Source organism: Artibeus jamaicensis, unplaced genomic scaffold (assembly GCF_021234435.1).
Source record: "Artibeus jamaicensis isolate MK-2021 breed Jamaican fruit bat unplaced genomic scaffold, CSHL_Jam_final contig_3174, whole genome shotgun sequence".
Classification (NCBI taxonomy): domain Eukaryota; kingdom Metazoa; phylum Chordata; class Mammalia; order Chiroptera; family Phyllostomidae; genus Artibeus; species Artibeus jamaicensis.
The window spans coordinates 1,276,110-1,292,446 of NW_026521738.1; the positions used below are offsets into that span (position 1 = coordinate 1,276,110).

Below are 16,337 nucleotides of genomic sequence, written 5' to 3' on the forward strand. Positions count from 1 at the left end.
GGGAGCCAAGAGGAGGGAGGGCTGGAGAATTGACCAATGAGGCTTAGCGACAGGGATATCATCGATGTCCTTGATAAAAACATATTCTGTGCAGTCATGGGGGCAAAAGCCTCAACAGAGGGGATTCAGGAGAAAATAATAGCAGAGACATTTGCAAGTGTAGACAATTCTTACCAAAGCTTTGCTCAAAAATGAAGGCGAGATATGGTGCTGTCACCCCAGATGGAAGTGGCATCAAGAGAGGTTTTTTGTTTATTTGCTTGTTTGCTCTTAAATAATGGGGGGAAAATAATAAGTCTGAGTGCTGACTGGAATGACCCAGGACAGAGAAGACATTGACGACATGGGGGTGATGGCAGCTGGTGCACCCACTGTCATGAGGAGCAAGGCGAGTGTGCAGGCCGACACTCGAGGAGGCACAAGGGGCAAGCCTGCGGACGTTCTCTTCCAGTTGCCACAACTTTCTCAATAAAACCTGAAGCCAGGTCATCAACAAAGGGTGAGCACTTGGGAAGTGAAGAAGGTGTGATAGAGTTGTCCAGGAGGCTCCAAGAATGAAAGGACTAAGGATGTGTAGCTTACGTGCTGGCCAGCAGTGACTCTTTCACCTACTGTCTAATAAAGCTTCAGGCCCACCCTATGAAGTAAGCCCTATTATTTGCCTCATTTGCAGGTCAGGAAATTGAAGCACACAGTGGTGAAGAAATTTGTCCAAAAGCACACAGTAAGAAAGTGGGATAGTCAAGTTTTGAACACAGGCCGTCTGGCTCTGGGACCAAATACTTAATCACTAGCTTAGGAAGACTCAGTTAAACATGTGAAAGCCTGTCATGGAACTGAACTAGGTAGAATACGGGCTGACTTAACCTTTGTGGTGCAACCACTGTCTGTTGAGCTCTGTACCAGATGCCTGCACAGCTCCGCGCAGTCCTGGTTCTCGTCGACCCCATTTTAATGCTGAAGACAGTGAAGCCCAGAGAGATCCAGTTGCTGATTAAAAGCCGCAGAGCTAGGAAGTGGAAGAACTGAGTTTTGATCCCATGTGGTCTGATTCTCAAACCCACACCTTGTACCCAATGCCAAAGAACCATTATAACATGTGAGAGGGGCTCCCCACATAAAGCTAACTTATTAGCTAAATTTGTCAGAACCCTCCCTGCATCAGGCTGAGGTCGCATGGAACCTTCATCCCGAACAGGTGGAGAACTTACCATGTGATCCTTAGAGCAGGAAACATTTGAAGAAAGGTAACTTTGGGAGAAAGCTGATTGTTTGACCCTTTTTGGAGGCTTGATCCATTCGGTGTGGAACAGGGCTTACAGGTACATGGAAAGTGTCTCGGAATTTTCTTTTTCTGTTAATCAAAGCTATATAGCCTTATATTATAAGAGCACTTGTTGTACTTATGCAAGCATTTCCGAAAAACATTTTCTTAACAAAGAGTGCTCATAATGTATCATCTACCCTGAACAGCCACCACTTCCTCAAATGCAAGGAAGCAGACAGTTAAAAAAAAAAAAAAAAAAGCCGAGAGGCAGCCGTTGTTTATCACGACCTCTCTTCAGTGAGGCCTGAGATTCTTTCAAACGGGAGCTTTGCTTCCCATGACGCAGAGCGAAGTGTCAACTGGGATATTTCTGGTAAAACTGAAAGCAAGAGGAGCAGGGTGCATACTTCAGGAGGGACCAGCCCCTAGGGACTGTGGGTGGGGTTTGGTGGGGGTTTGGGTGCAATCCCCAAGTCACAGATGATTGGGGCTTTCATATGAGAAAAAGGAGGACACACACTGGCGAATCAGCCTCAAAGCCAAGATTGCCTGTGAAGCCATCACACACGGAAACCCCCCCCCACACAAGCCAGAGGGAAAGCTCAGAAAGGCAAGAAGGGCGCGAACTGAGGCAGACTCGTCACTTCAGCAGCTACTCACCAGAACCAGAAGCAAAATGTCCCTGAAGTTGCCAAGAAACTGGGACTTCAACCTGAAAGGAGAGGCTGGGAAAATAGGTATGGTCGACGTCTCTTTGTTGCCTTTGTGGTTCTTCTACTTGAGCACCCTCCATTTGCATGCTGGTCTGAAGGGCACATAGTTTACCTAAAAACGGATCTCGGCAAACCTGGGTTTGAGGGAAAATTTGCATTCAAGTTGATAGGTAGGCTCAAAGTTCCCAGATGCTGGGAGGGGCTTCTGTTTTGTTTGGAGGTGGTGATGGAGTGGTTCTCCCTGGAGTGTGGGATCTGAGTTACTGTGGATGGGTTAATGCTACGGTTATTACACACGAAACCGTGAGTTTTTCTCTATCATGGAAGGATCGTTTCCCTCCTGTTTGGATGCTCATTTATATTGTGAGTGGGTTTTGATAGGAGCAAAGAGAGTAGTCCTTTGCAGTGCTTGATCTGGGATTATACTCAACGTAGCCTGTTTTGTGAGCCCCTTGGGTCTCCAGGCCCTGTCTACCAACTTGGGGCTGAAGTGGGGTTGGTATTTGCAGCAAAAGTAGGCAGTGCAGACAAGACATGGATATGGAGACATTTGAAGGCACAATAAAGACAATTTTAGTTAGAGAGACAGGATGGAAGGGAATTCTTAGAGGACTGGAGAAAAAGCAATGCATTTTAGATAATTATCTTAAGGGATGCTGGCCTGTTTTCTGAATTCTCTGGCCTTTAATCCATACCTCTTCTCATTAATGATATTAGTGACACATTGAATTTAATCTCTTTTATAACTGTTATGAGTTTCTTTATATAGGTTTCTTGTACTATTAAACTGTTCACAGCAATTTAGGGTAGAGCAATGGGGCCAAAAGTGATTCCCCGTGTTTTATACTTCTGCCCATATGGTGAGGTAACTTCCTTGATATTAGACAAGGGTTAGGTGTTTCTAATGGCTTGGAAAAGGTTTGCTTAGAGCAAGGTTTAGACTTGGGCTTCTAATGGTGCTTATTGTGCTGCTAGAATAAATGATCCATTGTAAAGTCACATAATGGAATATCAGTATGTAGGTGTGAGGAAGGATTTGAAAGAAGATTGAGGGTAGTCAGAGAAACCGTTTATCTCAGTAACCAGAAAGGATTAGCAGTCCTATTGAAGCTAAAATCATGGCATGCTGAGGTTGCTTTAGAGAGCAGATAGTATGCATTTCTTTCACATAAGCAAGAGATTCTTCTTCTAGTTACTGTTGACACCAATGTATTCGGCTAATTTACATTCTATTATAGGTCATAAACATTTGTTTTCAGAAGTAAAACTTCTATTGTTCTGTTCCTTTGAAAGTGTCCTGCTTCTGTTTACACTGGGTCATTTACCTTCTCTCCATCTGTATCGGACAGGTCTTACTTGCCTGCTGTTTCAACGTAGGAAATGTAAGAACATTAATGATTACATGATTAATTGATGAAAGGATTAAAGGGTTAAAAGATTTTTTTCAGGGATATAGGAAATTACCACATTAGTGCTCAAGTCTGCAAATTCTCAGATCGGAGATTAGGTTGGGCAGATGTGATGCTTTCTACCAAGGATCCTTAAGTCCTGGTCCCACCGACAGTCTGTATCACAGTCACCTAAAACACTGGCTCAAAAGGCAGGCTCCTGGGCACAATTCCGACTTGTGAAACTGGAATCTCCGGAGGGAGTCCCAGGCCTCCGAGTTGTAAGGAGCTCTTGCCCCTCCATCCCACGGGGCGAAGATGTCTCGCTGCGGGGTCTGTGGTCCACGTTGGTGGACTTGGAGTGACCACTCATCTAGAACAGAGCACGGTGCCTGGTGTTCGTGGACCCACAATATGTATTTGGTGACTAATTACCAGTAGATGATATTATTTAACACTATTTAGTAAAAAATAATTACAGCCCTGACCTGTGTGGCTCAGTTGGTTGGATACAAGCGAAAGATCTCAGTTTGATTCCTGGTCAGGGCACGGGTTTGGGTTGTGAGTTCGGTTCTTGTTGGGGTGTTTCGGATCAATGTTTCTCTCTCACATCCATGTTCCTCTCCCTCTCTTTCCCCCTCCCTTCCCCTCTTTTAAAAAATAAATATAATCTTTAAAAATAATTACACCGTGAAATACAGAGGAGGCCTTGTCATTGTCCTTGCCATTTATAAATTTGTCATCCAGAGAGATTGGACGGTAGCCAGAATACCTTTCGTGAGCATCACATTGATGAGAATTCAGATTATAGACTGAATCCTCCAAGGCAAGAGTGTCCCCGACTCAGCCATAGGACATCCAGTCCCCTCTCCAGACCCCTGTGTCTAGATGTGAACTGGCTTCTTATGTCAAAGAAGCTCACCTCTATTAAGATGACGTGTGGAACTGGGAGTCATGTCGGGGAAGCCAATGACCTTTGGTTTTTCCGGCCTGGGCTAGTGAGGAGAAGATAAGGGTTTCTCAATCTGGGTGCTATGGATGTCTTAAGCTGTATGGTTCTTAGTGATGGGGGCTGACCTGTGCATCATAGTGTGTTAGCAGCAGCATCTGCCTTTATGCACCAGATAATACTACCCCCCTACTGCCACCAGTTGTGACAACCAAAAATGTCTCCAGACATTACCAGTCATCTGGGGAGAGACATTTTCCCTAGATGAAAACCACTGGAGCAGATGATCATGAAAAAGTTGTGGCTTTAAGGTCACTTGAGACTGGAACCCAAATATTACTTCGTGATTCACTGTCCAGGTTAATTTTCAAGAGGCTCTTAGTAAGTTAGAACTTCAGGGAGATGGGTAGTAGCGTACAGAATAAGCAGGTTCAGCACTTACTTAGGAAAATAGCAAGAAACTGACCCATTATGTGGCCCAGAAGGGGCCCCAGAAGTTTTTTTTGTGGTGGTCTGAGCTTCCAGTTTCCCCTAAATCTTGTGAGTGCCGAACCAGGACTGACGTGAAAGTGAAAGTTTCTGAGAATAGTGGAGGGACTCTCCACTGGACTTCCAACTCCGAGAGCTGGAGAGGGCCCTGTGGAATGGCCCGGCTCCTGGGAGACCACCACCATGGGGCTGGGGGCGGGGTTGGGAGGGGGAGAAACTGACCCTGGCCACTCTGCATGTGGCCTACTGATGCTGGTGAGGTTGGAAGAAAGGGAAAAGCAGAGCCAACAGACTTGACTTGAGGCGTCACCAAGTACACAGTCTTCTTCCTCTGAGCCTTTATCATCCATTTTAATCCAACAATTAAAATCGTGACAGCCTTCCACTGCTTTCCCACGTCGTTGCTCAAATCTTTGATGCTTTCACATATTTGTCTTCCCAACTCCATTGTAAGGCCCGGAGGGCAGGTTGCAGGACACAGTAATCTTTCTCATACTGTCCAGAGGTCTGACACCCAGTGCTTTGCATGTAGGCGCTCTGTTGAAAGGATATTGACCACGCAGGGAAAGCCCCCTTCTGCCCTGCGGTTTGGGAGCGTTTAGTTGGAAGATTGCTGGGTGAATTTCAGGACCACCCACACTGTATCTAGTCACAGGCATATCTTTATTTTTCTCAGTTCCCCCAGGCCAAAGTAGGGGAGAACAGGCCCTGGAGAGAATGTGACTCTGAGAAACACAATGAAAGTGATTACGGAGGGGTGGTTGTTTCAACTTTTTCTCTCTGAAGTTTCATGTTGAAAAAATTATTTAGAAACAAAAAATCATTATTCTAGTCTCTCAAATAGTAAAGTGAGTAATAACAATAGTGGAGGGTTTTTTTCCACTACTTTTTTCCATCTGATAAATCATGATTTGTCTAATACGGGGTCTAGTTCTGTCTCTTAGCATATCAGAGTAAAAGGAATGAAGACATTTGTACCTTTGTAAGAGCTTTATAACTAGACCAGTTCATACAACCATAAAGCTTTATGCAGTGTAGTTTATTATTCTTGTTTAAAAAGTCATATTTGAAAGTGTGATTTTAGGTAGATAGATGTATCGTTAGATACTCATAGAAATAGAATATATAAAGAAATTCCATAAGTCAATAAAAATAATAAAAAAACTAGCAGACAACATGAATGGACATTTTGCAGCATAGGAATAATATGGCCAGTAAACATGGAAATTTTTAAATCACAATAGTCAGGAAATGTAAATTAAAAATGCAATATACTGTTTTTTTTGCCCACAAATTGGATAAAATGAGAAAGTCTGACAATACTGGTGTTCAGAATGTGGAGAAAAAGGAACTCTCCTACAGCTGAGGATACGACCATTTTGGAAACAGTTTGGCGTTGCTTAGTGATACCAATGCACAAACCCTCTGAAGTCAGCATCTCGCTCCAGAACCCGTCCCCTGGAGAAGCTGCTGTGCGCGCAAAACAGAGCAGATGGGTGACGTTCCACAGTAGTGTTGCAGTAATAACAGAGAAGAGAAAGCTACCTACATGCCCATCAGTAATAAAATGGGAACATAAGTTCCAGTATTTTTATAACATGAAATGCTACATGAGAGCATAAGTAAGTAAAAATTAATTACTTACACATTTGAGTGAGATTGAATTGCACAAACAACATTGGAGAGAAAAGGGAAGTCACAAAAGAGCAGAACAAGATTCAGTTATATTTAGGTTGAAAGTTACATATGTGTATGGGCAAACTGCAAAGAAAAATGAGCTGACTAATGTAAAATTTCCTTTTGGAGCGGAAAGGAAAAGAAATGCACTTGGGAAGCTTCAAGGGTACCTAATCTCAGTAACAGGTACATGAGAGTTTATTTCATTATTGCATGTGAAATGAAGCAAGACCTAAACATGTAAAGAAACCCTAAAAAATCTGGAGGGATGTACACAGTGTTATCAGTACTTAACTGTGGGTGAAGGATTTATGGGCGAGATATACCTACACACATGCTTATTATAATTCTATAAGTATTTTGCAGGTTTTTTATAATGAACATGTATTAACTGTGTTTTTAAAAACACTCAAAGCTAAAACAAATTCCAAAGTGCGTGGCCAGGCATGTTGGGACAGGTCTTAGAGGCAACAGGTGCTCTCAACACGCAGCTGCAAAGCCCTTGTCTGCCTGCAGAGGCTGGAATAAGCCAGGACCCACACCTGGTCATCTGGAGACTTTCTGGGCTGCTAGACCCCAGATACTGTGTTTTATTTTGTTTTAAAGAGTGACATAGTCCCCCAGTGACCAGGCCAGCCTACTTGAGCATACTTCTTGCTTTATCTGAATACCAAAAGACTGGTTCCCCAGCTTGGCAATCCCAAGACCACACGGGCCCTGCTGAGCATGTCTGCATTTTGTGTTCAGCTTCGTGAAACTTAGAATGAGCTAATCTGGACTGGCCTGGATTCTGGACCAAATGCAGTCTATTTTTTTGTGGCTCAAGCCTTTGCACTCAGTGAGCAGCTCCTGGTCCCTGATGGCTAAAGGTCCCCAAATGTGTAAGCAAGAGTCAGGGACAAGAACATGCCTTCCTCAGACAGTGAACATGGACACAAAGGGTTCTCCTCTCAAGGTCCCTTCCTGTCTTTATTCCTTGTTCAACTAAAAATGTCTGTCACTGACTTACCTTTAGTCAAAAATTAAATTCTTTCCAAAAGGCATATGCCTCTTACTGCCTAGGCTGAAGACCTCCTGGCCACTTGAGAAATGGACTGATGTTATCCTAAACATCAGGAGAGCAAGGGCCAACTTGAGTAATGACAGGAAGTAAAAATCCTGGGTTTTGGTCCCTTACAAATACTTTGTGTTAGGTTGGGAGTTAATCTGCACTTGGATGGACAGCGGTGAGCTGAGTGGCTCTTGGTGCGTGTGTCTCTGATAATGTGTCTGCAGTGAGATGATGCATGATACTGGCCTGGTGTACGTAGTCACAAGTACCTTCCAGACATCTAGTCTCCTGTCTCTTGTTTACAGTTTATAAAGTATGAGCACAGAGTGTCCAATGGGAGAACTAGGGAGACACCACTTATCCCCTTCAGAACTAGGTCATGGACCTTTGAATAACGAATGCCCGCTGTGGGGGTGTGAGATCCTAGGACTAACTGAGAAGAGTAAGTTGGTGATGATGGTTCCTTCACACACAAGACTACTTGAAAGAAAAGAAGTGTAACTCTCATGGAGCAGCACTGTGGTTGGCTAATTGGAGACAAGAAAAGGGAGTGTGTGAAGAGCTGAAGTGAAGCCCCAGCTGTGGCTACAGCAACTAAGACAGAAGGGCACCATGAGGAGCCAGGAAAATACCCTGGGAGATCCATGGGGAGCCCAGGCCACCTGGAGTGATTCCGTGCAGGGGATGGTGCATAAATTTTGTAGACTCCCCAGATGGGAACTGACATATAGAAGTTACAAAGAGAGGAAATAATTTACATTTTTTGTCTTATGCTTTACTGACCATCATTTTTCTCTTTGTGTAAGCTTCTTCATTCCCAACACTTTGAATACTTTTTTGAAAAACAAAATCACCTTACAAAAAAAAGAGCTATACCCATAGGTCTGGGAGCTAAATGCAAAGGCATTCCTGCTCTCTGTTTCCGCAGAGCTTATGAGCTAGTAGGGGCACAGGCAAGGAAAACGCTTCCATGGCACCTAGACAAGCACTGGGCTGAGCACCGCCGTGGGAGCCACCACGGGGGGCCTTTGCGTGGGAGCTGGTCCTGCCACCGTTCTCCCATCGCTGCCACAAAGTTTTCTTTAAGACGTAGACGTGTGTTCTTCAGTGAGTCTGGGACTTGCCATTTTTCTCACACTGCTTTTCCTGTATACGGTGTCTGTTCTCTGGAGAAGAAAAAACTTTCTAATTGTGTATAGCTCCTCCTCGTGAAGGTGTTAACACTGAAAGTCCCTATGACCTGGCCCGATCCCCTGCCCACTTGTCTCTTCCCACAGCTGCTTCCCCAGGTACACCCACACTCACACGCCAGGCCTCAGTCACCTCTTATCTTTTTCAGTTCCCTCTTCTTTCTCATCAGCCTGGAGCCCTCTCTACTCAGGGCTACCATACAACCACTTAATTCTGATCCATGCTTTAGTCACAAGTATAGACATCTTGTCCTCTGGGAGTCCCTAAGTCTACAAATCACTGGAAGGAGAGTATAATAATCCTTCTTTAGGCCACTTAAATAGAGGCTCATAGCTCTAGAGACTGTGGGCTTCCTTTGAGATGAGCTTGGTGAATGCTCCTGAACTTTCATGATACCAATCAGTCAACCCTACCAACAGGTGGCTTGGTTTTGAACAAAGAAATTTGTCCTTAATCAGTAATACCCAGCACCAGTGCTCTGGGGCCTCCCTGGAGAGAATAAATTCAAATGCCTGTAAAGAGCAGCATTGACAAAAGACTGTCTGAGGGACAAGTTGCCCATTGACTTTTCTTGATAGGAGTGTGGGTGCAGGGGAGAGGGTGTGCGGCACAGAAAAGAGTGCATGGGGGTGGCATCCTTCTGCTAATTTGCAGTGAATCCCCCCGGACAAGTTGCTTAACTTAATTATTAAATAGGATTAATAATACATATGTTGAAAAGAAGAAAATATTTTATGCCCCTAACATATGTTAGGTGTTCAGCACATGAGTTTCTTTGCTTATAGATAATCTCATTTGCAACCTCAGATCAAACTACATTAGCTCAATAGCTTCACACTATGGGTTCATTGAGTTATGCTTTAATGTTATACCTTCATTGTTTATCCTTACTTCACGTAATGTTTTCACGACACTTGTTCCTGAGTGTGTTGTAAAAATGAGAACAGGGAGTAGACAATGCTGGCGACTCTCCCATGTGTGGCTCTATGTGAGAAATTTGTTAAGAATTCAGAGCTCAGAACTGCTGTCTCCTTTGAGGGGCACCCTGCTTCCTCTTTTCTGGTAAGACAGTTGTGCAACTTGCTGTGTTTCTCAGCTTGTCTTGGCTGTCAGGAAGCTCGGAGTTGAAGCGATGCTCAATCACAACATTATTTTCCTTTGTCTTCGATACAAATTTATGTCTTGATTGCAAATATGTTTTCTATTTAAATAAGAAAACCCCATTAAATCTTTTCTTTTAAAAAGATGGTGTAAGTACATGCATGACATCAGTACACACAGGTACCCTGTGAGTAGATTTCATACTTATTAGTAGCTACTGGACATTATAATTTTTAGTTCCTAAATGAAAACACAGTTCCACGAGCACACATGTTCTTTCTCTGGAGTTACATAAGATGATGGTATCTGTAGTACACTGATGCTGATCATTTCATCCCATTTATTTCATACATTCATTGATAAAACATCTACTTACTCATCTCTATATAGTAGGTCCATTCAAGGAGCATTCTCGATATCATACATATCATACTTCTCATACTGAGAGCACTCCCTCACCCACACCTCCATCTTTAAAAACAAAGTGTTTTTCAACTTCGGTAACGCCACGTATTCTCCATAAGCTGTGAGGTGCCTGTCGCCGGGACCGCTAACTGACTCACGTGACAGCTGCTTCGCTTCCTTGCTTCCTCCTTGTGCTACCTACACGGATGTGCACACACCAGATCTTCATTCCAGATGGGGCAGGCGATCCTCTGCTGCTGGGCCTCCGGCCTGTGGCTTCTAAACCACCTGTATGCCTCTTCGTTGGTTTGGGAGTTTCAAAGTGGAAGAAGTGTTAACAGTATAAACATTTTGAGACTAATGTAGAATATTTTTAAAGTATTTTAAAAGACTTTCAAACTTAACAAAAAGAAGTTTCAGATAAAGTCTGAACTAGCTACAGTAAAATAAGACAGCTATATATGGTAAGGTAGTTGGAAAGCTAGCTTTGGAGTCAGAATCCCTAAATTTGAATTCTACCATCACTAATTACTGGCTATGTGACCTTCACCTTCAGTTTCTTCGTCTGTAAAATGGGCACATAGGCTGACCCATGTGGTTATTGTGAGAATTAAAGGTGATGGTTTTTATCAAAGCCTTCACATAATACCACCTCGGTATGTGCTTCATAAATACTGGTTGCCACCTTGTCACCACTAGGGGCCTTGCGACCACGTAGATATGATACCAACTCCTATTAACCAAGTTATTGCTAAAAGCCACAGCCACAGTGCTAGGGTTTGGCTTGTCTTAGTCCCGTTCAGTTCTTTCTTTTCTTTAGAGAAACAGTCTTTACTACATCTGTGGATCCACTCTCCTGGCCCACAACCACCTGCTGGTCTGCAGTGGGCTGGCCATGTCTTCTTCCTACTGCTCTTGCCTGCAGTTTTCGAATGTGCTGTCCTTAATGCATATGAATTTTATCAACCATGTTTATGTAGTTATATCAGCTTTCTTTTTCTTTCTTATTGCTTTTCTTTCTTCCCTCCCTCCTTTTTTTTTTGATTTTTAAAAAGAACAAACTTTAATTTAAAGTTTTAGTTTGGTTAAAAATGTACTCTAGCTTTTGAGATTCAAGTTAGGCAAATATGCCATTTTCCTAAAATTCATTTCCAGCCCAAAATATAGAAGTTGTCATCTTTTTTTTTAATGTCATAGGTTTAATGACATAGGATTTCATTTTTTCTTTTTCTCTTTTTTTAATTTTATTTAGTTATTTTTCAAGTACAGTTTTTTTGTCTATTTCTCCCATCCCAGCCTCCCCCGCCCCTTGCTCCCCACCTCCCTCCCATTTCCACCCCCCTTAGTTCTCGTCCCTGTGTCCTTCCTATTTGTTCCTCCCCTCCCTCCTTCTTTCCCTCTTTTCTTTCCTCCTTCCTTCCTTTCTTCCTTGAGTTGTGACTCCCCAGTAAAAGTAAGGAGGAGCTGTGGTAAGTTTCTTGCAGAAAGCTGCTGTAGCGATGTCGCGGTCTCTGTGCTATTGTGGTGAGAACAGTTCCTCAAACTTCCCTTACTCTGGGTGGGAAAACAGTGACTCTGGGTTGTGCCCTGCCCGGAAGACCCTCCCTTCTTACCGAGTAGCTACTTCCTCCAGAGCTGCTAATGTCTCCCAATGTCACAGGTACCTCTGGCCTCTGGAGTGAAGTTGAATATTGTTTGTTTGGGCCTCACTGGGGCCAATGCTTAATGTCTGTGATTGCTTACATGTGGGTTAGAGCAGCAGCCAACTAGCATTTCTTATTTACTGTCCGAATTCTGCACGTGACCTACTGTTCATTTTCAGATCCTTATTTTTAGGTATAACTGAGAAAACAGCAGGACCTTCAAAACGGGACTCCCATCTTCCCAGGCCTCAGTTTCTATGGTTGCTACAGAGGGATTTGTGTGAGTGTGTACGCTCCCTCTCATTATCCTCCTGCGGTTTATTCTGTGCACCTCTTCATTTAGAGCCCAGACAGCCATAGCTGGTGGGAGAGAATTCTTACCATGCACACAACCCAAGTTACAATAATAACAGGTACAGGGGACAGTTGTCACCCCAGTCCATCCTCAGTTTTTGTGCTGTGTTCTGAGACCATCCTGCCTTCTCTTCGTTGGGCACCAATCACTTTCTGAGCCTTTCCAGTTCTTCGGCTCAGCTGGGGTCACGCACCAACCCAACTGGTCTCAGATTCAGGGGTTGCCGAGGTATGAGACAGTCAGTATGAAAACCAGGAAAGTCCCTGTTCCCTGTGCTTTATATCTGAAAACAAAAAGAAACACAGATATTTTGAGAAAATAATGCCATCATTGTGATAGGTGCTCTGTACATCTACTGAGTTGAATTTCTGGTGAGGCCATACAGTTTGATGTATATAAAAAATGCAGTTATGAGAAAACTTTTTAAAACCTTAATTTTTTGTTTTTTCAATATTCAAGTCAGAATTCCTTTCAACTTCTTTCTTTAGCCTACCTGAATCTGCCATGTCATTTTCCTCCATCTGTGCTTATGACATTTCTTATTCTTGCTCATACTCCCTTTGGAAGCAATGGGAGCCACACCTGTCAGTCACAGGGCAGGGTACTTGCTAGAATCACACAGAAGGCCCTGCCCTGTGGAATCTGTATCCAGCCCCTAGTTTGATATTCTACTTTGTGGACTTTTTTCAACTCTACTGTTCCTTCCTCATCACCATGGCCACCACCACCTGTCTCCTCCTGGAAGGCTTTCTGATTGGCCCAAGTAGAAGGAATCCCTCCTTCATCTGTAGGATTATACCAGTTTGCTTATTTTCCTCTTTTCCGGTTGACATATATTTATCAAACACCTACTATGTATACACTGGGCAGTGTACTAGGCTCAGGATATATGAAGATAAAAAAGAGTAAGTTCTGGACCTCAAGTAGTTCACAGTCTCATTGGAGAGACACTGAGAGGGGAGCAAAGCTCTCCCACTAAAGAGAATCAGTTCATAAATGACATCATTGCAATTGTGACATTTAAAAAGCTGGCCCAGGGTTTGTTCTATAGCTAAAGTTTCCTTGCCTGACATGAGCCACATATAGCCCCTAAATTTCTACAAAGGGCACGTCACGTTTTAACTTGTTAATTCAAGTCTGTGCTTTCCAAAACAACCGCGTTTCCCGCCCCAGATTGCTATTCTGATTAACAGCCAATAGAGGGCGCCCGCAGACAATGTACAGTAGTTACCATTACTGATCAACTTGGTCTGATTCTATTGTTTCTCTCTAGAAAACCCTGGGTTTAACCAGTTTGGAGCCAAAACAAAGTTATCCTCATAGCCCGTCCTTTTGTAGCTTGAAACCCGCAGTATTATAATAAAAGTGAGTGATGATTTAGTCATCTTTGTGTGTTTACATATAAAAAGTGAGATTACAGATAAAAAGTGTTCCATGAATGAAGCCATTCCCCCTCAGCCCCTCAACTCAACTAAGAAGCCAGACCTGAGTGTGTGTGTGTGTGTGTGTGTGTGTGTGTGTGTGGTAAAGAACACCACCCTAGAAGTCAATTAAGCCTGAATTTGATTTCTAGCTCAGACTTTAATCATCTCTTTGAATTTGGGCAAGGAGCTTTAATTCCTCCGTGCCTCAGTTTTCCCATCTGAAAAATGGGGGCAGTAGTTCTGCCCACTTTATAGCATTGTTGTAAGAAAAAAATGTGTGTACAAGTCATGTAGCATAGTGCCTGGTCACAAATTGTTGTTTTACTATTGGTCGTATTTCTCCTTTGTTGGTGTCATCTCCAATAATACTTCCTCCAACCAGCCCTGCCACTCATACGCATAAGTAAATCATGTCATCTCTATAATTGTACCATCACTGAAATCTTGTTTTCTTCCCACACTGTGACCACCACACCCTATGTGCCCAGCTCACCAGCTCCAGCAATTCTTTGATCTCACTGGTTCTGAGTTTTTCACTATTAATCATCCATTATGTATTCTTTAGCATAGATTCCTACCTCTCTCATTGTAGAACTGCAAAACAAACACCCTTAAGTCCCTGCGTTTCTCTGCCACCGTCATAACCAAATGGAAGAACCCCTCACCATTTAAACCGTTGGTGCCTGTACCTGGGCAGTTGAGCATGGCTGGGAAAATCAGATCACTGAGCTGCCTGCACTTACTTAAAATTTGTGACCAATCATATTAGACAGACATTCAACAGAGCCAGACAAGCCTACTATGCCTACCTAGTAAATTTACTTTGCTGTCCCCTCAAACTTATTGTTTTTGGCTCTCTAGGCCTTACCACCTACCCCCACCATCACTCAGTTTATACGTCATACAGAAAAATATGTTCAGCTGAACGAGAACTACCTCATTTTTCTGCCTCCAAATAATTTCGTTAACTCACATCTTCACCTCCAGTACTACCCTCAGCCCTGGGCAATGAGGGCTGCCACCCAGAGACCTGGATCTTAGAGGGTCCAGTCGTATTCCTCCTCACAGGACGAGGCATGTGGCCAGGGGAAAGCACCCATCTGGAGCCTGTGCCCGGCTTGCCTTCTGGACCACTCGGACTGTGAAATTCTGTACAGGCCAGACCTGTTTCCAGGGCCCACATGCATGTGTTCCTGGGCCCCTCCAATGATTTTTTTTTGCAGATGGTTGATTACAGGGAGACCCAGAACAGAGCTTGGCTGTCTGGGCTGATGTGTCCACGGACGTGAGTGTGAGGTCCCTCACTATGAGACATGGAGCTGGAGGTGGGGAGAGAAAGGGGTACAGGCTGCAGGATGGGGCCTCCATTTCTATTCTTGCCACAGGGTCTCCAGTGTCAGTGGTGGACCTAGTTTGGTCCACCTAAGTAAGTCAACCCAACTAAGCATTGGTGCGCACCACCCCACCAAGAAGGTTCTCACCACAGTCACTAATAATCTGTACCTTGGCGAGCCCAGGGCGGATCCTCTGTCTTCTCCTCACTCTTCTGCTCTGCAGCATTTGACACACTCAGCCATTTCTTCCCTGAAACAATTTCTAGGCTTCCCCTGGCCTTACGGGCCACTCTTTCTGAGTCCTCTTTGCAGGAGTCCTCCTCCACCAGACCTCTTAACTCTGAAGTGTCCTGGGCAGAACTGGCTACATCATTTGTGGGGCCTGGTGCAACACAAAAATATGGAGCTCCTTGTTCCAGATCACTAAGCACTTCGAGACGGGGACGGCAGAGCACTAAGCCCAGCACAGAGATCCTCTGAGTGTGGGGCCCGGGATGTCTGCACAGGCTGTGTGTCTGCGAAGGCAGCTCTAGTCCAGGGCTCGGGTCCTTTGTTCTCTTCTCTTTAACCGCCCTTGCTCACTGGGTGATCTTTTCCCTTTGCATGGTCTTAAATTTCATGTGCGCTTTTATACATTAACCTCCCTGTGGAGTGGCTGCTCTTCTAGACTGCTTAACATCTCTACGAGGATGTCTCATGGGTTTCTCTCATCCAGCATGTCCAACATAAAATTGGGAGTGATCTTTCTTCCCAGCCTCCCCCACACAGTTTACTTGACCTTAGTAAAAGGCACTAACATTTGGCAAGTTGCTCAAGCTAAAAGCCTACAGTCATCTTTCATTCCTTTTTTCTCTCCCACCCTGCATTGAATCCACCAGAAAAGAACTTATATCCATTGCTGATTAATGTGTTCAATATGATGATTTCTGTTATCTCTGATACTGTAAATGCCATTACTTCTTGCCTAGTCTACTGCAGTTATTTGCCAACTAGTCTTCCTGCCTCGACTCTTGTTCTGTACTATATATTCTCTCTACCATGGCTGGACTCGATGTTTTCTAAAAATAGAAATTAAGTTATGTCGTATCTTCTTTAAAACCTTTGTAATACACGGAATGAAATGTAAACCAGTGGCCTCTGCCTGTCTGACCCCTGCCCCTCTCTTCCAACCCATCTGCCACTCTTTGGTTCTTCTCGCTCTGCCCTTCAGCTTTGCTCACCTCTAGTTCCTTAACCACTTGGTGCTCAAGGCTACCTCAAGACCTGTCTGCTGCTCATTCTGAAATGCCCTCTCACAGTTCCTACCGTGGCCTTTCCTCCACTCCATTCAGTTTCAGTTCACATATTATC

At 43.9% G+C, this 16,337-nt stretch overlaps 1 protein-coding gene across 2 annotated transcripts in view; it reads left to right on the forward strand.

The window, feature by feature from the left end:
• Positions 1-1,918: 1,918 nt before the first annotated feature.
• The window catches only part of ARHGAP25 (Rho GTPase activating protein 25), an 81,408-nt gene continuing 66,989 nt past the window's right edge, over positions 1,919-16,337 (forward strand). For both annotated transcript variants that reach the window (XM_037130923.2, XM_037130924.2), the window contains exon 1: positions 1,919-2,004. In XM_037130923.2, coding sequence (XP_036986818.2) covers positions 1,944-2,004 — 61 coding nt within the window. In that variant the 5' untranslated portion in view covers positions 1,919-1,943. The remainder of the gene's footprint in view (positions 2,005-16,337) is intronic.